The sequence below is a fragment of the Paramisgurnus dabryanus genome, chromosome 13, assembly GCF_030506205.2.
Source record: "Paramisgurnus dabryanus chromosome 13, PD_genome_1.1, whole genome shotgun sequence".
Taxonomy (NCBI): domain Eukaryota; kingdom Metazoa; phylum Chordata; class Actinopteri; order Cypriniformes; family Cobitidae; genus Paramisgurnus; species Paramisgurnus dabryanus.
Genome location: NC_133349.1, coordinates 22,569,630 through 22,589,584, shown reverse-complemented (window position 1 = coordinate 22,589,584; position 19,955 = coordinate 22,569,630). Strand labels below are relative to the sequence as shown.

The 19,955-nt window shown below is 35.9% G+C and overlaps 1 protein-coding gene and 2 long non-coding RNA genes across 6 annotated transcripts in view; 2 read left to right on the top strand and 1 right to left on the bottom strand.

Annotated features, from left to right (window-relative positions):
• LOC135743529 (complement C4-A-like) overlaps window positions 1-19,955 on the top strand; it is a 40,473-nt gene extending 20,518 nt beyond the window's left edge. The window contains exons 22-41 of the mRNA XM_065261291.1: window positions 51-102; window positions 250-339; window positions 431-637; window positions 4,530-4,605; window positions 4,741-4,933; window positions 5,741-5,845; window positions 5,952-6,114; window positions 6,871-7,091; window positions 7,200-7,358; window positions 7,497-7,556; window positions 7,634-7,724; window positions 9,297-9,465; window positions 17,084-17,174; window positions 17,488-17,562; window positions 17,653-17,755; window positions 17,877-17,966; window positions 19,044-19,139; window positions 19,265-19,348; window positions 19,438-19,570; window positions 19,656-19,955. Coding sequence (XP_065117363.1) covers window positions 51-102; window positions 250-339; window positions 431-637; window positions 4,530-4,605; window positions 4,741-4,933; window positions 5,741-5,845; window positions 5,952-6,114; window positions 6,871-7,091; window positions 7,200-7,358; window positions 7,497-7,556; window positions 7,634-7,724; window positions 9,297-9,465; window positions 17,084-17,174; window positions 17,488-17,562; window positions 17,653-17,755; window positions 17,877-17,966; window positions 19,044-19,139; window positions 19,265-19,348; window positions 19,438-19,570; window positions 19,656-19,797 — 2,400 coding nt within the window. The 3' untranslated portion in view covers window positions 19,798-19,955. The remainder of the gene's footprint in view (window positions 1-50; window positions 103-249; window positions 340-430; window positions 638-4,529; window positions 4,606-4,740; window positions 4,934-5,740; window positions 5,846-5,951; window positions 6,115-6,870; window positions 7,092-7,199; window positions 7,359-7,496; window positions 7,557-7,633; window positions 7,725-9,296; window positions 9,466-17,083; window positions 17,175-17,487; window positions 17,563-17,652; window positions 17,756-17,876; window positions 17,967-19,043; window positions 19,140-19,264; window positions 19,349-19,437; window positions 19,571-19,655) is intronic.
• LOC135743530 (uncharacterized) lies at window positions 9,490-16,923 on the top strand. 3 transcript variants are annotated; one of them, XR_010530534.2, is made up of 6 exons: window positions 9,490-9,777; window positions 13,651-13,796; window positions 15,335-15,432; window positions 15,573-15,658; window positions 15,739-15,853; window positions 15,993-16,923. It is a non-coding gene; the product is annotated as an uncharacterized lncRNA (long non-coding RNA). The 3 variants fall into 3 exon arrangements; XR_012334790.1 differs by lacking the exon at window positions 9,490-9,777 and adding an exon at window positions 13,533-13,547 and having other exon boundaries at window positions 15,993-16,546; XR_010530533.2 differs by lacking the exon at window positions 9,490-9,777 and having other exon boundaries at window positions 12,552-13,796; window positions 15,993-16,536.
• On the bottom strand, window positions 9,772-12,456 carry LOC135743532 (uncharacterized). 2 transcript variants are annotated; one of them, XR_012334791.1, is made up of 4 exons: window positions 12,329-12,456; window positions 11,441-12,062; window positions 11,256-11,348; window positions 9,772-11,145 (listed from the first exon to the last, which is right to left on the bottom strand). It is a non-coding gene; the product is annotated as an uncharacterized lncRNA (long non-coding RNA). The 2 variants fall into 2 exon arrangements; XR_012334792.1 differs by lacking the exon at window positions 12,329-12,456 and having other exon boundaries at window positions 11,441-11,596; window positions 11,999-12,064.

Here is a 19,955-nt window from a genome sequence, read left to right as displayed (position 1 = left end):
TAGTGATTTTAGTCTCATATTCATCGTCTGACTGTCTCTATCTGTTTCAGAATGAAGGAGTTGAAATAAGAAATGAGCAGTCTTATGTTTTAAATCTGAATGGTGAGATTGTGTGCTGTCATTTTTCACAAATACAGTACATGCACACATATTGTAATACAAGCTCTAACAAACTACACATGTACAAGTCAAATATAACTATATATTCAACATGTACAGTTTACAAATGTATTTTACTGTGCACATCAGGTAGACGTGATCAGTACATCTCGATCAATGGAGTTTTTCCAAACAACACAGTCCCTGAAACAGATGTCAACCTGTTTGTCAAGTTAGAAGGTTCAACATGCTGGACACCATAACAATTAGTTTATTTTTTTAAATAAATCGCAATATAAAATGCAACAAACATTAAATTTTTTGATTGCAGAAGATGGATTTGGAAAGTCCACTGCTGTTCAGCTACTTTCACCATCTAAAGTTGAAAAACTGATCATGGAACCTACAGGTTGTGGAGAGCAGACTATGATCGGGATGTGTCCGACTGCTTTGTCAATCCGTTACCTGGACAAAAGAAACGGCTGGCTTGATCTGGACGCAGGGTTTAGAGACAAAGCACTGGATTTCATTGAAAAAGGTGTAGTGTTTAAGTAAATAAAAGTCAAAGAAGTTAGGGAAGTCGCACCACTAGGTGGCCATGTTTGCAACAGCCTCAGGCAGTTTTTAAAGTTATGCAAGACTAAAGTCTATCTACTTGAATAAGGAAAGACTCATGTGCTAAAATAAATTAAACAATTAAAAAATATTTTTTTCTGATCCGAATTAACCTGGCATCAACCGTACCATAACTTTTATTTCTTAAAGGTATAGTTCAGCGATATATAATTCATAAAGTTTTAAATATGTATATTTTTATGACAAAATAGCATTGATTACCCCCAGAAGCCATTAATTAACCCAGTGGAGCCATGTGGATTACTTCTTTAAATAAGCACAACAAATATTTATTCTGCAAAGATATCTCTTTAAAAAGGTTTATGCCTCTTAAAAGTACTGAAAATTAAACACTTCACAGTCTTTATTGTATGAATTAAATATACACGCATTCATATGAAGTATAACAGTTCCTATGTCAAGAGCAGAGAGTGATTTTATTGAGAGATAAATTAGGATACTGCAGCTTTAAGACGTGAGAGAGCTTGCTCTGTACACGTGCACTGATGACAGGCTGATGTGTGTGCGCGCACGCGTCGGGTGTACTGTACGCAGACAAGAGCAGCTGTGAGGAAAATGAAAGTTTAAACAATCAAAACTTTAAAACGCATGCAAATAATAAACTTTTGGCATAAGGATGCAATTGTCCGCAATAGATATGTGTTGTATACACCGTTTGATGGGGATGTGAAGACCTATTGCGCTGTTGACCGGAACACGTTCTCATAGAAAATCCACATATCTCTGTAAAGGCAAAGAGAAAAATCCAAATCTGCACGTCGCACATGAGCCACGGGGTATAAAAATGTTCGCACTATGTAAACAATTGTTTATAATTGCAATCGCATTCAGGATCCCCATGATGACAAAAGTAAACAGAAAGATCAGTTCACAATATCAGCAAATTTAGCGAGTACTGATTAAATCATTTAATGCCATTATCGGCTATTATTACATGGCTCTCTGGAATGCTTGATTCTGATTGGTCAGTTGAGACATTTGCAGGTTCGTTATTTTCAAATAATAACCGCTCCAAAATAATAACGCATAGCCGGACTACTTGCACGAGTAAAATCGCTCCGCGCCAATAAAGATCAATAAGATCTTTATCTGTTTGGCGCCATCTTGTGACAAACACTGGACAACCACGACAAGACACAGAGAGCTTACTGAGACTGAACTTGACAAAATAGAGCATGACAGCTACGAAGCCAACACACAAAAAATACAGAATGGGCATTAAAACTTCTCAAAGACTGGCTAAAAGAGAAAAAATGGAGACAGACAAGTATGAAGCAGAGGATCTTAATAAGGTATTACGATCATTTTATGCATCTGTGCAAAGTTTCGCGGAAGGATAAAAATGTTAATTTAAAACAAATATGCCAATAAAATGTTTCAAATTCATATTCATGTCCAGTTTTTTTACTTATGTGGCAAGTAGCCGTGTAATAAGCGGGATAATGTAGAGGCAGCCGGTAGTTATTGGGAAATAAGCCCCTTCAGTGTGATACAACACCCTCCGCTTCGCGTCGGGTCCTGATCACACTGTCGGGGCTTATTTCCCAATAACTACCGGCTGCCTCTACATTATCCCTTACATAACGATCGGCGGTCGATCGATCGGAGCATCTCTATTTACTACCATTATAAAGCTTGGAAAAGCCAGAACATTTTCTAATATAACTCTGATTGTCCTTGTCTAAAAGATGATACTCATACACATCTCGAATGGCATGAAGATGATTAAAGCATAGGATAATTTTCAAATTTCACTAAACTATCCCTTTAAAAACTGATGATTGGTTGTTTAAACTTGAAGCGATGATGATTCATGCAGTAGTAATAGCAGTGTTCAATCTTGTTATGTCCAATATCTTTGGTTTAAGGCAAAGCACAAACCGGCATGCCAATCCAATGGATCTAAATTTGAAATAAATTAGTAAAACTTAGAGGTGACATTTCACAAGACTTTTTCTGTCCCCAGAGTACATATGTGAAGTTTTAGCTCAAAATACCATATACACTGTAAAACAATTCTGTAGATTATTACAATGTTATTGCAGCTGGGTTGCCGGTAATTTATCGTTGATTTAAATTTATGTTATTTACTGGCAAGAGTTTGTTCAAAGTTAAAAAAAATGTAAATATTAACAAGTCTTTATCTTTACAGAATAAAACTATACAATAACAGCCTCATGCAAAGCATTCTGGGAACCAGAAATCATCATCAACCTTTTTCTGTTTTTTGCTTCAGATTTTGTTTCCCAAAATGTTTTGCTTGATGCTGTTTTTTTAGTTTTACTCTGTAAAGACAAAGACTTGTAAATGTTAAATGTTAATTTAACTTTGAACAAAATGTCGCCAGTAAATAACATGAATTTAAATCTACGGTAAGTTACCGGCAACACAGCTGCAATTTCTACTGATTTTTTTTACAGTGTAGATCATTTATAATAACATTTTAAAATGGCCACTTTGTAGGTGTGAGCAAAAATTTGCTGTTTTTGGGGGTGTCCTTTAAAATGCAAATGAGCTGATCTCTGGAGACTGGGGTCTCTGCAGAACAAAAAGAGGCGTTTCCCAATTTGGGGGCGTTTTCAAACTAAAATAGGTGTTTTTCCACATCTTCGTCTGATTTGCTCAAATTAAAGCAACACCAAAGAGTTTTTTTTACCTTAAAATAACGCTTCCAAAACAGTTTCAGTCGTTCATCCACTCTAAACAGGGTGAACAGCACTTTCACATTCGCTTTGCAGCCCTCTATCGGCCAAAACCGCACTAAAGAAGTTTCCAAACGTCGGGTAGTGGTCCTGTAGTCCGAGTGAATACTACAAAAACTTGCTTTACGGCAGACCTACAATCCAATCAGAGCCAGCTATGCCTCAGTATTTATGACAGTGGGTAATGGACAATTACGCTTCTAACCTATAGGGGGAGCAAAGAGCCAAAACTCTTTGGTGTTGCTTTAAGTGGGCGATTCCCAAATGCATTTTTAAGAAGGAGGTCTCTCCGGAACAGAAATAGGTGTTTACCAATTTTGGGGCTTTTCAAACTGAAATAAGTGTTAAAAATAATGATTTATGACTTTTTTGATTGGATGGTTAAAAACGCATAATCCTAGTTCGAAATCCTACTGTAGCACTTTTTTGTTCTGCAAAGAACTATACTTCGATCTTTTCACTAAATGGCAGTGCCGTGGTTGGATAGTGCAGATTAAGGGGCAGTATTATCGCCTTCTGACATCACAAGGGGAGCCAAATTTCAATGACCTATTTTTTCATATGCTTGCAGAGAATGGTTTACCAAAACTAAGTTACTGGGTTGATCTTTTTCACATTTTCTAGGTTGATAGAAGCACTGGGCACCCAATTAAAAGTCAGATTTTCATGATATGTCCCCTTTAACTAAAATGAAAAGCAGTTGACAAGCAATGCATTGTACTGTAAGGTTCTAGTTTTTATCCACTTGAAATATTGTTTTTCAGTGTTCAATGCCAAAACAATTAAATTAAACATAAACCTGATGTCTCAAACATGCTCTTATGAGAATTTGTATTTCACAAGGTGTCTAATTCGTGATGAATTTGGAGTGAATCATACAAAAACAAAAAATATACATTAATGATATTCCTCCCTATACTCAATGTCACTGGGGTAAATTTGTGAATAAAATGTGAATTTAATCAAATTAGCAACCTTATAAAAAAAGTAAAAATACCATGAGATTTTGTTCTCTCTACCATAGCTATCACAGGTAAATTATTAAAAACTATTTAATTGTTTAAAAGTTGTGGCTTTGTTTTTATCTGGTAGGTTATGAAAGGATTTTAACATTCAAAAAGGATGACGGCTCATACGGAGCTTGGACATACCATCCGTCAAGTACCTGGTAATTTAATCTGTATTCACAAATATGTCAAGTCAAACAAATAACTTTTGTGCAAAGCATTGCTGCATTCGACCCCCAGACTGTTTCTGATTTCCATACTGTTACTGTTATGCCTTCCTCTCTGTCCTTATGCAGGTTGACCGCACTGGTGGTCAAGGTGTTGTCTCTTGTGGCTGATCGGCAGATAGAAACCAAAGAACAGAAAGGAACAGCGGAAAAGGACATTTCAAACAGGGACATCCAGGAATCAGTCAATTATCTAATTAAGACACAGAATCCGGATGGGTCCTTTAATGACCCCAATCCAGTTCTTGATCGGAAAATGCAGGTCTAAATACCTTACATACATTTTTAATATAAAGGTACCGTAGAATGTAAAACTGCATTTGCATAGATACATAGTAAGACTTCAGTACATGGTAAAGACATATCGTGAGCCATATCGAATTACAGTAACGGAATTACTTTGTAACCATTACTCCCGTCACTGTTTTTAACACAACTTGTGGTGTCCCTTTCATTTATTTTAATATGAAATAACGCCCTAAATGGCATGACACACACAATGTGTAAAAATGAACACATAATTTTTTGCAGTGTGAGACTCTCATTGGTTTATTGCACGTTTCGCCCAAACCACACCCATTACTCATTACAAGAATAGGAACAACCCTTTTAGACTGTGCCCTAGGTGCACAAACCATTTTTCCTGTTGTTAAATTAGCAAATGTGGATTCGGAAACACTCTTTTAGACTGTGCGCTTTAGATCATGCGCTTAGATCGGTAAAATAGGGCCCATGGTCTGTTTGCACACACATAGAGCTACTGAAGGAGCTGCTCTATGAAACAGCCTATCAGAGCAGAGCTCAACATTATTATTCATGACCCTTTCAAATAAAGTAAAAATAGACCATTTTATTCTAAAAGCAAATCCTAGGGTTGTAAATAGACAAGTAAAACCACCTCTGGATAATTTTTGCACTTAATAAAGCAACAAACCTTTTATGAAGAAGAAAACAACTAAACATACTGTATCAATGCATTCTTTGGCACCTTTAAAATTTCTACTTTCAAAAAACTTGAGGATAGACAAGAAAATCAAATGTGCTCTGATCATCAGTGTTTTTGTTTTAGGGTGGTATTGGGGGAGTTGAGCAAGATGCCTCTTTGACAGCTTTCATCACCATTGCCCTCAATCGCTCCCTGCCTTTTCTCCTTGACAAAGAAGCAACTGATGTGGTAAGAATAATGGATCGCTTCATTGCTATTGAGAAAAAATGTAAAGGGGTAATATAATACAAATATTCGTTTAATAATAACTAGGTGTCTTTTAATGTTTTTTTAGAGGAACGTAATCTCTCGTGCCACTGACTTCCTGTTAACACGAGTTGATGATCTGAAAAGACCTTATGCCTTAGCCATTACTGCCTACTGTTTGTCTACCTGCCTTCCTGAGAAAAACCGTGCAGTCTCCGCTTGGGAGAAACTTAAAAGTCTAGCAAGTAAAGGTAACATATCTGCTATTAACCTTATCTAAAGACATTTTATTTATAAGCATATTTGAAAAGGCATTTAGGAGAACATTTGAGAAAGTTACATAAGTTAAAAGTCACTGACTAACATCACACCATTCAAAGTTATCAATATGTCGCCATATTTGAATTTACCTCACTAATCTATGTTTAATGGTGATGTATTCATATTTATGTGAACTATTCCTTAATTAGCTATTAAAAAAAACACTCTTAACATCAAAAGGCCTGCAACAACATAATGTTGATTAAAAAATCTGATCTTTAAAGCAACACCAAAGAGTTTTTTTTACCTTAAAATAACGTTTCCAAAAAAGTTTCAGTGGTTCATCCACTCAAAACAGGGTAAATGGCACTTTCACATTCGCTTTGCAGCCCTCTATCGGCCAAAACCGCACTAAAGAAGTTTCCAACCGTCGGGTAGTGGTCCTGTAGTTCGAGTGAAAACTACAAAAACTTGCTTTACGGCAGACCTACAATCCAATCAGAGCAAGCTATGCTGCAGTATTTACGACAGTGGTAATGAACAATTACGCTTCTAACCTGTAGGGGGAGCAAAGAGCAATAACTCTTTAGTGTTGCTTTAAGTTTACAAACTTTCAATGTCAGAATGAATTGCTAATACCCTTATTTAATGGACTTGCTATATTTTCCTAAAAGTAAAAAATTATCATTTATACTATTGAGCACTGCATGATATCTTTGTAAATTCTTTCTTCTCACCCTAACCAGTTAAAGAGGGCGAGTGTCTCGTATGGAGAGATGATGACACTTTGCGACTAAACAACGAGCAGCGAGGTTACCTGGTTCCCTCTGCAGTGGCACTGACTATAGAAACCACAGCCTATGCTCTCCTGACCGCACTCGCACTTAAAGACCTTGAGACAGCACACAAAGCTGCCTGCTTTTTGTCTTCACAGGAGAACTATGAAGGAGGTTTCAAATCAACACAGGTCAGATAGTTCAACATATCTCTGTAGTCTCCCCTTCAAAATGCAAGAAATTTCTGAGAAAGGAAATGATTCAAATGCTAACAAAATAATATTTAAACCTTTTGTTAGGACACTATCGTGGCTTTGGAGGCTCTCTCAGAGTATGCACTGAGCATACCAGAACCACCCATCACTAAAGTCAATGTACAATTCACAGTCACAGGCAGATCTGAGATGGAGAAGCTCAATTTTGACAACAGTGAAAAGAAAATTGAGGCCGAATTAAAGGTTAACAATTGTAACTTTCATTTCAAATGACATCTCAAAATGTATGCAAAATGTCCTATATGACATCCCTATGATGACAGTCTGGTTTTCTGTTGTTTTCATTCTCTGATCTGAATATGACTTTCTTGCCTTATCCAGAGACTTGTGGGAAACAACATAGATGCAAAGCTTTCAGGAGAAGGAAAAGTTAAACTGAAAGTAAGGAGTTCAGATTCATACCTGCTGGTAGTCTCACGATGCAATTTTTTAATGATTTGTTTTCTTTGTTGTTGAAGGTGGCAAAGGCTTTTTATGGTTTTAAGGAAAATACCAACTGTGGCGATCTGTCAATAAACGTGACTGTTGAGGGAAAAGTTGAATACACAAGTAAGAAGATATAAATAATCCAAGTCATAATTCACCTTTATTGTTATGCCTTTATTAATAACTAGTAGGCTATGTGTAATTATTTGAATGCATTATTTGCTCCAACAATCCCTTAAAGTGCCCATCTTATTACTGTTTTTACACAAGTTAAATAGGTGTATGAGTTCCATAAAGCATGTTTCAAAAGTTGTTTGCTCGAAATAGCTTGTAGGAAAAGATTGTTACCCATCTCTCTGTTTCAGTGCATTTCAGATTGTGCCATTTTGAGGTGGTCATTACATATTTTTATTACACGGCTCTCTGGATTGCTTGATTCTGATTGGTCAGTTGAGACATTTGCAGGTTCGTTCTTTTCAAATAATAACCGCTCCAAAGTAACAAAGTACAAAACTGCAAATCTTGTGACAAACACTGGACAACCACAACACTTTGACATTAATTTTAACATGTACGGAAAAAACAAAACATTTAAACAGTGGATAGAAGAACGAACAACGACAAGACACAGAGAGCTTACTGAGACTGAACTTGACAAAATAGAGCATGACAGCTACGAAGCCAACACACAAAAAATACAGAATGGGCATTAAAACTTCTCAAAGACTGACTAAAAGAGAAAAAATGGAGACAGACAAGTAAAAAGCAGAGGCCATTTTAACATGGTGGTCTATGGGAATTGACTCCCTTTTGGAGCCTGCCTCTAGCGGCCAGTCGATGAATTGCAGTTTAAGTCAATTCCGTATTGGCTTTATCAGAGAGATCGGAAGGTTGCCCCTCGGAGAAACCACACTGCAAACTAACTAGCATAGCGGTTAGCCACCTTGATGTTTTCAATGGCAAATGACTGCTAAAACACACACAGAAGTTCACCTTCTCGACGTGCACCAATTCGTAGGTGGGATGACGTCAGTTTTTTAACGCTGCTAACAATATACGATCACGAATCGAATCCAGTCCGTTTCAGATGTGTGAAAAATCCAAGAAAAACGTCCAATAAAATACATCCAATGACCATTTTGGTCCACAAATGCATATGATCCGTGAAATATAGATATATAGTCTTGTTGTTTACATCAGATTTCGCATGAAGATCTTGTAAAAGATTATAATATACAATCTGATGACTATTTACATTGTAACAATGAGATTACACTTTAGGTTCCAATAAACACACGTTAAAACATAATATATCCAAATATCCCTGTTATTTCTGTGAGACATGATGACAATGTAGGATATCAACGCTGACAACAGTAAAGTATGGAGCGTTTTTGCGGAGTTACTGCTCTTTGTAGCTACCTGGGGATGGAGACCTGGGTAGTGGGTGGGAAAATTCAAACGGAATGTGACGACAAGGCTAGTTACGTCACTAGGAGCTGATTTTGAAACCGTGCAATCTGAGACCCGAGGCAGAGGACATTCAGGAACCTGTATCTCACTCAAAACAGCATGGATGGATTTTTTTCCAAGTTTTATGCGTGTGAAAGCATCAGAGACACAAATGAACACCCCAAAACCCAGAAAAAGTGAGTTTTTCATATGAGCACTTTAAAATAACCTTTATCTTTTTAGCTCAGGTACAAGAAAATTACAATGACTATGATTATGAAAATGAGGATGAGAGGAAGGAAGAGGAAGATTTCCCACGAACCAGCATCGAATGGTTTGATGCTCGTAGCAGACGTAAAAGAGACACAGTCCAAAACAGTCAAAATGAAGTGATATATGAAGTTTGCGTTAGGTAAGTGAAACCAGGGTGTTTCAAAAAAATAATTTGCTTAAAATTAGGCATTTGCTACACAGCAAAATCACCAGTGTTAAATTTTCAGGGATGGTGTTAAATACACAGTGTTGATGCTGTTTTAACACTATCTGGTAATAAAATAACACTGCCATTGCTAGGCCAGTGTTATATTCACGACAGTGTCAGTGTAAAACAAGGGTGTTATCAGATTTCACTCTGAGCGGTGTAAATCAAGCCACGCCTCCACTAAACATATCCTGTCAGGGATTTTACCGCCATTTTCTTTCACAGGAGGACTGAAGAGATCAGGTAAATCAGTCTCATAATATTCACATGGTTTAGCTAAATTAAACTGTTATTTCTCTGTCTGACTCTACAGCCATATTCCAAAAAACCTAAATAAGATATTTTTCCCATTTTATTTCCCCTTTGTTCGTTATTTGGTTCAGTTTAATCAGAGCTACCTTGTGTTACGTTGTTCCCTTGTTAGTTTAGTATAAAGTTAAACTGCTAGCTAAAAGTTTAAAACCAAGAAGGATAATATTAACAGGAGATATGAACGAAAGAATTGAACCATGATAAAACGCGACATGCACTACAAATTGAAGGTATGAAATTAAGTTAAATGAAAGCTCGTTTATTCACCATATGATGCTCGTTATAAGGTAATCATATAGGCTAGATACACTCAAAAAAATATTTAACCCCAAAAGTTAAAACTTATGTATTTCAATTGCATGTCAATTTTCCATCCAATTTATTCACATAAATCTAATGTAAATGTTAACATTTTGGTTTAAGCTACACCATCACGTTCAGTTGATCTGAATGAATTAAATAAATTTTATGTAAATGAATGAACTGGGTTTTAAGACTGTGTGATAAATAAACTTTATTCTTTTCAAATAACTTATTGCTATTGCTTTATATAACTCTTGTTTCTGTTAATTCTGTTAAATAAATGGGCAAAACATGTTTACTTATTACTGTATGCATTTATTGTGTTGCAATTGCTCAACAAGTCAAAGGTAACATCCACTGTGAGCAAGTAATAAAGGTACTTAACAAATTGAGGCAACCGTTTAAAATAAAACACATTCTTTAGGACAGGTTACTTTCCTTTTCATTTATATATAACTGTACATAACATATCTTGCCATAATTTTGGCAAGACAAGTTTAAACATTTAGGGCAAAAAATGAGTTTCCTACTGGCTCAATAGCACAAGAGCTAACAAATTTTGTGTCAAGAGTATCAGAGCTACAAGGTGCATTATTGTTATCAGTTTGTATAACAAATCCAAAAGTTCACAAGTTTTCAAATGTACTTACAGTTGTTGGAAAAATCCAAGCAATTCAAAAATGCAATTTTCACTCAAAATTTTGGTTTTAAGAGCTTAAACTTTTGAGGGCAGTTTGTTGTCATCCAAATTCATCAGTACCTTCTAGAAGAATTCAAATATGAATGAGGCTCTGAGGATAGCTTAAGTTGAGAGCCTAGATCAGTCCAAACAAGATCACTAATCCAAAGGAAAGATTTTCAAGCGTTGAAGCAGCATCACACCCTCTATCACTACTCCAACATCCCCTAGTTTCTCCTCAGCACCAGCACCTTCTACGGATCACAAAGCCCCATAGTCTCAGAAATTCGTCTCTCAGCTTCTTCAGGGTTGCAGTCCTAAAGCCAGAAGAAAAAAACAACATTAACCCGGTTCAGTTTAACAGAAATATTAGACACATACAGCTTAGAAATGAGTTTATATCTATATATAAAGAACATATACAAACCATGAATTCTTTCACAAGTGTTGTGATGTCCTCATTGAGATACACACACAGACTCTTTATGACACAGTCTCGTTCGAGGTGTATGTCATCACGCTAGAAAATAATAAAACAATATTAAATAAAAAAGATTATAGTGCAATAATTGTAATTAGTTCTGAATAGAAACAAAATACATTTTACCACACCTTGTCAGCAATTGCCATTATGCGTGATATATTCTGTCCAGAAGCACCTCCTTTGCTTTTGAAAACCTTATGTAGGTTTACCGCGTATCCATCCAGATGCCCCAAGAACTTGGTCAGGAGTCGCACTGTTGTTATCCGCATGAATTCAGCATTTATCTTATAGGAAAAAAGGCACTTCAGTTATAGAGCGATATACAGATGCAATTAAAGTATTTACATGGCCACATACTGCGATTAAAAACTGCATATGCCACCCATTTTAATACAACTACTTACTGTGATTATAACTTAATGGCATTATTTTTATCGAAGTATTGTGCTTAGTGTTTAGTAAAGTATAATCACAATTGACAAAATCCCATTGAGAGTGCAGGTAAACATGGTCAATGATACAAATGAGGTCTCTGCAATAAAGACGACATATTCTATTTCTTGTACTCAGCATTGAAAGAATGCATGTTTCACCTCATGGATTTGTTTAAATGCAAAATCCTATACAAGTTTGCATGTAAACAACTCATATCCTTAAAATAAAAAGCAACACTAAAAAATACAAACCTTAACTTAGTGATTGTCCTAAACGTAATCAAAACATGCTGGAATAATGACACTGTTGGGGTCCCTGCAATAGTAAAGACAACATACAGTTAGATTTCTTGTACTCAGCATTAAAAATAATGCATGTTTCCCTTCATGGAGTTGTTTAAACGTAAAATCCTATACACATGTCCATGTAAACAACTCGTATCCTTAAAAAGCAACAGCAACAAAAACACACACAAACCTTAAGTGAGTGATTTCCCAAACGTAGTCAAAATATGCTGGAATAATGACACCAATGGGTTCTCTGCAATAGTAAAAACGGCATATTAGATTCCTTGTACTCACCATTAAAAAGAATGCATGTTTCACTTCATGAAGTCGTGGATTCGACACTTTACAAGTTTAAACGCAAAATCCTAAACACTTTTGCATGCAAATAACGCGAATGCGCTCAATAATGTCCTTGTAGAACATTTCTGAATATGTGCAAATGATATTTCTGAAAAAGTACGTCGAGAGACAAAGCTCAATGACGGCGTTAACCGTTGATGCGCATAACCATTATAGTATGACATCAAGTCCCGCGAGACAGTTGTAAGAGCACAGCTCTCAAATCGCTCTCGCGGTACTTTGATGTCATTAAGGATCAGTTAAACGAATAGATTTGTTTCAACTAGATATCCTATAAACTTTCAAATGTAACTTATTTAACTCTCATATACGATCGATTTTGTGTGTTTCGTGTGTGCAACGTTTTGGCATAATGGCAATAAACATCGAGATGATGAAGCTGTAATTTTCAGTAAGGTTTTTTTGTATTTTTTTTAATAATACATGCTTAACGTTACCCGCCTAGATAAATAGATAATAAACACAGCCAATCGAGAGTACCTCGTTTAAAAAAAAAAAACGAAATCCGGAAATATTAAGTTAATTCGTGCATTCCGGGCAAGTTCAGATTTTAGTTAGAACAAGTTTTGATTAAATTATTACAAGTTGATAATGAATTTAAATCATTTATAGATATAAAAAACATCTTACCTTCTATGAATAATTCAAATATATTCCTTGCTGCTGAATCAGAATTGCGCCGTCGTCCATTTGCCTCCTTGGCGCCACCGGAAGTTTAGGTAATCAAGCGCATGCGCAACACCTGGCATTGCACCTTATGGTATCCAATTAAGTATGGTTTATGTAATTTGATCAGATTGCTCTTAAATACATCACATTCATGTTGTGTACGAGTAATTCAGACAGATAACATTTATTTTACATTTTTTCAAATATATTTAATTTGGATTGTTTGCTTAATATCAATTACTGACAAGAATCATTTTTTTGAGTGTACCGTGAGTTAACGAGGTCGTTTACATGCACGTGAGTGCACTGATATCGGTTAATTATTCAAATTACTGAAAAACACGGAGAAAACCGCAACCGCATCGTCATATGTTTTTCTAAGATGTATGCAAACAGGGGAAATATCGCCAAACCAACAATTAATTTGACCAAAACCCCACAATATATCATCATTTGTATGCACAGATTGGATGCATTGTGTGTTGTAAGCTTTTCGTGGCGCTAGATGTCAGACAGATGCAAATGGCAAATACATACGAAAGTGTAAAACGTGTATGGCGAACATTTGTTTTTTTCTGTCATTATAGATGCTAGTTTGATGAAAGTTCACACTGAGTGCTTCAAATCATTCAGAAGAGATGCTGTTTTTAGGGCAGTTTATTAAAGAAGACCTGACATGGATGACTTCCAATGAGAAACGACTGCTAATACTTATATAAATTCATTACAGAAGGTAAGTTTATATATTTATACATATAGGGCTCTATCTTACACCCGGCGCAATGCAGCGCAATGCGCGACGCAAGTGTCTTTCGCTAGTTTCCACCCTAATTTTCACGTTTAGCGCCGCGTTGTTTAAATAGCAAATGCATTTGCGCCCCCTTTTGCGCCCATGGGCGTTCTGGTCTGAAAACGAGGTGTGTTCAGGCGCATTGTTGGCGCGTTGCTATTTTGAGGAAACTAAAATAGACTACGCCATTGACCAACAAAAACCTGGTCTAAAGTCTAAAGTCAATGGCGCAATAGTGTTTTATGTTATTTAAAGAGCGCATTAGTAAAATGCGCCTATACACGGGAGGACAACGCGGGTTTGCTTATCACAAGGTACATGAATGCACAGCAGCACAAAAATGTTTTCAAATATGAAAGATTAAAGGATTGAATGTAAAAGATTATTATTGAGTCTCTTGGACATAATTGAGGACTAATTATGAGACGTTAGAAGGCGCAAAGAGCTGCTTCACCTGCAGCCTGGTAAGTAAATAAATGCTTTGCTTTGAACAAATTCGTCTGTTTTTAAATGTTTTTTTTAATGCTACCTCACAGATTTATTGTATATGATTACTCTGTAGCTGTGGATATGGTGAGATGAGAAACATTTTTAAGTAATGCTTAAAAAAAACGCTGTCCAAAGTGCTGAAACGTGAGGAGAACCGTTTGTAAATTCTTTACCTCCTGTTTGTTACAAATAAAGTATTTTTAGAGTACAAACCTTATCTTACCTACTTGTAAATTATTTTTTGATGATATTGGATAGCCATACATTTAAAGCAATTACAAGCCTGCTTTTTACTTCCATGACTAAAAGAAAACGGGTTTTAAAGGTTTTAATAAAAAAATAACAATTTCAATACAAGTGAAAAACAACACAATTATTTAACATTAATCTTAAACTGGGGATCTTCTTCCTCCGCTTAGTTTTTCAGTTTACAAAGTCCGTCATCTAAATAGGGATTAGACATAGCGCCAGCGCAACTTGCTTTTAAAGGGGATGAGAGCTGTGACTCTCATTGGTTTACTGCACGTTACGCCCAAAATACTCCCATTACAATAGGACCTACCCTTTTCGACCATGCGCTCGGCGCAAAAACCATTTTTCCCGTCGTTAAATTAGCAAAAGTGGATTCGGACACGCCCATTTAGACGTTGCGCTGTGCGCTTTAGACAATGCGCTTAGATCGTTAAAATAGGGCCCATAAATCATTTTATTTGACATAACTGAACAGTTAACCAATCTTTTTAGTATATGTAGTTTTGTACATATTATTATTATTATTATTATTATTATTAATCTGGAAAGAAACTCACATGACCTGCTGCCAACTTTAATAAAAATATATTATCTTCTCATACATCGTTTTGCTATTGATGTCATATTAAATAGCAATCAAATTGATTACTATTTTGAAAATGTATAAATGAAGATTCATATTGTCTTGAGTGCTGTTTTTAATATAAAAAGAATGTTGAGTTTTTCATTTTTTGTGATAGGACCCTACCAGACTATATTTGAATACGGCATACCCATGAATTCTGGAACTGTTATTCCTTAACCCAGTTTGGAGGATAAGAGCTTACCAACTAGTTATGTGAGTACACACAGTACATTTGTACTGTACACTGTCTCTAACATGATTTATTATACTGAGATGATTTTGATTCAAATAACGGTTAAAACTGCACCCTTTTTGGTATTTTCTTGACTCTTTTTGTCTTTGAAAATCTGCAGAAATATGCTGAGGTGATGTATTGCAAAATAGCCAACATACAACAATATGGATGACCCTCTGTCTGGTCAACAGGAGTTTAAATATGGTAAGTGTACATGGGTTTGCTACTTTTACGGTTTTAAAGTTTAACTGTATACTCATGGTGTTTCAATTCTGTTTTGCTAGGACGGGACAGTGATGTGGCAGCTCTTCCCTGGCTCATTCACCTCTTGCCTTCATTTGTGAAAGGAAGAAAGACTGGAGAGGGTCAATGTGCAACTGAAGCTACTGATTGTGCTGTGTAAGTTTTTTAGTATTTTGTTCTAGTTATTTATTCAGCAGTTAGTTTGCTTGCATTGTTCACCCCATGTAAATGCATACAAGTTCATAAATACACATCAAATACATTGATCAAATACACTCTTTTAAAACACACTTAGGTGATGAGCATCAATCCATGCTTTGAGGGGAATGAATCAGCACAGCCCTGCCTGCACTGCGTTGGGAACAGAAGTTGCATCCAGAATTTTTGCATCATTCTGGACCAAAAAGCCATTCCCTCCATGATGAAGACCACTGATGCAGCCTTCCACTACATCATGAGTAAAACAACTACAGAACTAAATACCAGGTTGGAACGTATTTAAGAAAAATGAAACGTCTTTTGAATTGAAATGTCTGTTTTGTTATGGAAAAATCTTTAGTATTGTGAAGGATAAGCATTTCTGCCTGCCAGTAAGGTAATTGCAGTGTATTTTAATGTTCAAGTTTTGAGTAGGGTGGCTAATTTTTTTAACTCTCATTTGATATATTAAAGACCTTATAATAAGTGGTTTTCATGTCACTGCGCTGTGGTATAAGATAACTTTCATTATTCCATACTGTATTCTGTATTCTAATTGTAGCTGAGGTATTTAAATAAGCAGTATTAAATGCAAAGTGTTGTGTGTATCAATGTAAATATTAAATGTGATGTACTTTAATAAAAAGAGGTTTTGCAATATTTCTTGTCATTTGTCTTTTATAGAAACAACCCATTAGCAACAAAAGTGGCTATTAATCAGTATTTTAACACTTAACATTGTTGAATTCACATTACACCGGTGTTGACTTTAAATTAGGAGTGTTAATTTTTAACACTGTATTTCTGTGCCAACACCAGTGTAGTGTGGAAACAACAATGAATAGTGTTGAACAAAGTGTAAAATTTAACAATATTGAGTGTTAAATTAACATATAATGAGTGTTGTTAAATTAACACTACACTTTTGACTAAATTAACACAGTGTAGTGTGGACACATATACACACTTTTCCAGTGTTAAATTTGACACCCTGGGTGTTATTTTAACACCAGTGATTTTGCTGTGTAGCAATGCCAAGGTCATGGGTTCGATTTTTTTTTTTTTTTTTTTGAGAAAGCACATACTAATAAAATGTAACACCTTAGTGCTAAATGTAAAAATATCTCACAAGATATCCATCATGTTTTATATCATTATTAGTCTTAATCATGATCATCTGTCTCACAGTCATGCTGAGGGGAGAAACCTTTCTGGTATGGCAATTGCTGACATCACTCTTCTTAGTGGCTTTGTTGCTGTCGATGACGATCTAAAAAAGGTCAGTCGTAGTCATGTCATATGTGAAACAAAAATGAACATTTATCATCACTGCACAAAATTCCAGTCCTTATCCTCAGGTTTTCAGTGAATACTGTATTGATGTGTGATCTGTCCTGGCAATATAAAAGTTTTACACCACTGTAATGCTTTGTGTCCTTTAAGTATGTGAATACATCTGTACCTTTAATTATTCTGTTCATGACTCAAAAACATTATTTAGTTAAGTTCTTCAGCTTTATTAAAAAAACATAAGAATCAGTTTAGATAATGTGTTTTCATTGGATTAATGATGCACTTCACCTTCCCTACAGCTGACAAACCTGGTTGATAGATACATTTCTCACTATGAGACCACGAAAGGAAGAGTCGTGCTGTACTTCAACGAGGTGACAAAAACACCAAACGCACACAATTGTATTTCAAACCATCTCCCTGTTTTACAAAACTATTCAATATTTCTCTCTGTTACCCTTTAGATAGACGACGGTAAGATCTGTATATCATTCGAAGCCAAACAAGACGTGCCCATTGGTTTAATTCAACCAGCTCCTGCTGTGTTTTACGATTACTATGAGCCAGGTAAATCTGTTTATTGTATGTAAATATTAAATTAATAAATAAATTATTGATTGATTCCATTCATCTTTGTAAATGTGTAATTTAACTGTGCCTAACAACTAATTCCCAATACTTTAAACAGACAGGAGATGCTCTGTCCTCTACAGCGCCCCCAGGAGGAGCAAGAAGGTGTCTATTCTGTGCTCTGATGATGTTTGCCAATGTGCAGAAAGTAGGCCACCAGAAATTATTTACCATTCAGTCCAATATTAAAAGAATAGTTCACCCCAAAATGAAAACAACTCACTCTCAAGCCATCCTAGCTGTGTATGGTTTTCTCCTTTCAGTCAATTACAATCAGGTTATATTAAATCTGACTTTTTCATGTTTCAGTGATATAATTGGGTCCCTGGTGCTTCTATTAACCTAGAAAATGTGAAAAAGATCAACCCAGTAACTTAGTTTTAGTAAACCATTCTCTGCAAGCATGTGAAAAAAAATCATTTGAATTTGGCTCCCCTTGTGATGTCAGAAGGGGATCTTATTATAATAACACCGCCCATTTATCGGCACTATCCAACCACTGCCCTGCCATTTAGTGCAGCGATCCACTCATTTGCATTTAAAGGACACACCCAAAAATGACACATTTTGCCCACACCTACAAATTTTAAGATGCTATAATAAATTATCTGTGGGGTATTTTCAGCTAAAACTGCACATATGTACTCTGGGGATACCAAAGATTTATCTGACATCTTAAAAATGTCTTGTAAAATGTCCCCTTTAAATAATATCCTGGCTCTTTTCAGCTTTATAATGGCATTGGATAGTGCCCCATTACTGAACCATAAGAAAGCGCATACAACCATCAAAAACTAATCCATACAGTTATTTAATGTTATTTTTAAACATAGTGGGTTTTTGCAAGGAAACATTTATATTTCAGACTTTATAAAATACAGCATATGTGTGTTCAGGAGAGAAGTGGGGTCAGGTGGAAGGCTGACCTCTGACCCATTGTTACAAAAACCCATTGCTTCACTTTGGAAAAGATTTAATAACTAAATAAATTAGTTGAAGCTTTGAAAATGGGGCACTATCCCAAAGCTAAAAAGTACCATGATTTTATTTAATTTAACTCTGACTGTGTTAAGTCAAATACACCTAGGATCGCTTGAGAGTGATAAAAATTTATTTTGGGGTGAACTATTCCTTTAACCTATTTGTATTGCTAAAGCAATATCTTCAGTACAGCATTTCTCTGGTGTCATTATGTGATTGTTATAAAAGATCTCTGCGCCCACAGAGGGTTGTTTCACAGAGAGGAAAACACTTGAGGGGCCGGGCATCACTAAAGATCAGCGCTTCGATTATGTCTGTTACCAGTCCAACATTGATTATGGTTAGTAACAACTATTTACAGATTTTACAAGCAAACGATAATGAAACCTATTGTTTATCTAGCTCAAGAAATTGTGGCAAACTGAGCCTTTAAACAATATCTCTAATTGTCTTTTCATGAAATAGCTTTTGAGGTTAGCGTTGATGCGGCTGATGAAGAGAGCAGCTTTATACTGTACTCCACAACCGTTAAAGTGGTCCTGCGATATAGTAAGTAATCAACCTTTGTGTTTGTTTAATTTTGATGTTTAATCAGTGTGATTACAATATGCAGTAAATAAATGATCTCTGAACCTCAGATAAAGATGAGGCTGTGGAGTCGGACAGCAAGCGAGTGTTTGTTAAGAGAAAGCACTGCAAGAGTGCGCTGGAAGTGGGCAGTACATACCTCATCATGGGGAATGATGGCAGTACCAAAGACTCTGATGGAAAGTGAGTAGTCATCCAACATTACCCAAGTTCTGATGTAAGAAATGAAGCCCAAATTCACCCGCTGCTATCTTTGTGTCTTTCTCAGCATGCAGTACCTGCTGGATTCAGAAACATGGGTTGAGCAGAAGCAACCCGCCTCAAAATGCTCAGCTTCGGTCAATAGGCATCTCTGCAAGGGATTGAAACTTTTTGTGCAAGAGTACAAAGTCAATGGATGTAGCGTTTAGTCTGTACCAAGCACAAAGGCTTTAATTCAATATAAACATACATATTAGCTTCACGTTGATATACAGTATAGATTATGAATCAGAACCCTTATAAGACAAACTTGTTTTGACAGTTATCATGTTTCAATATTTCCTTTAATAAAAGTGAATGTACCTTA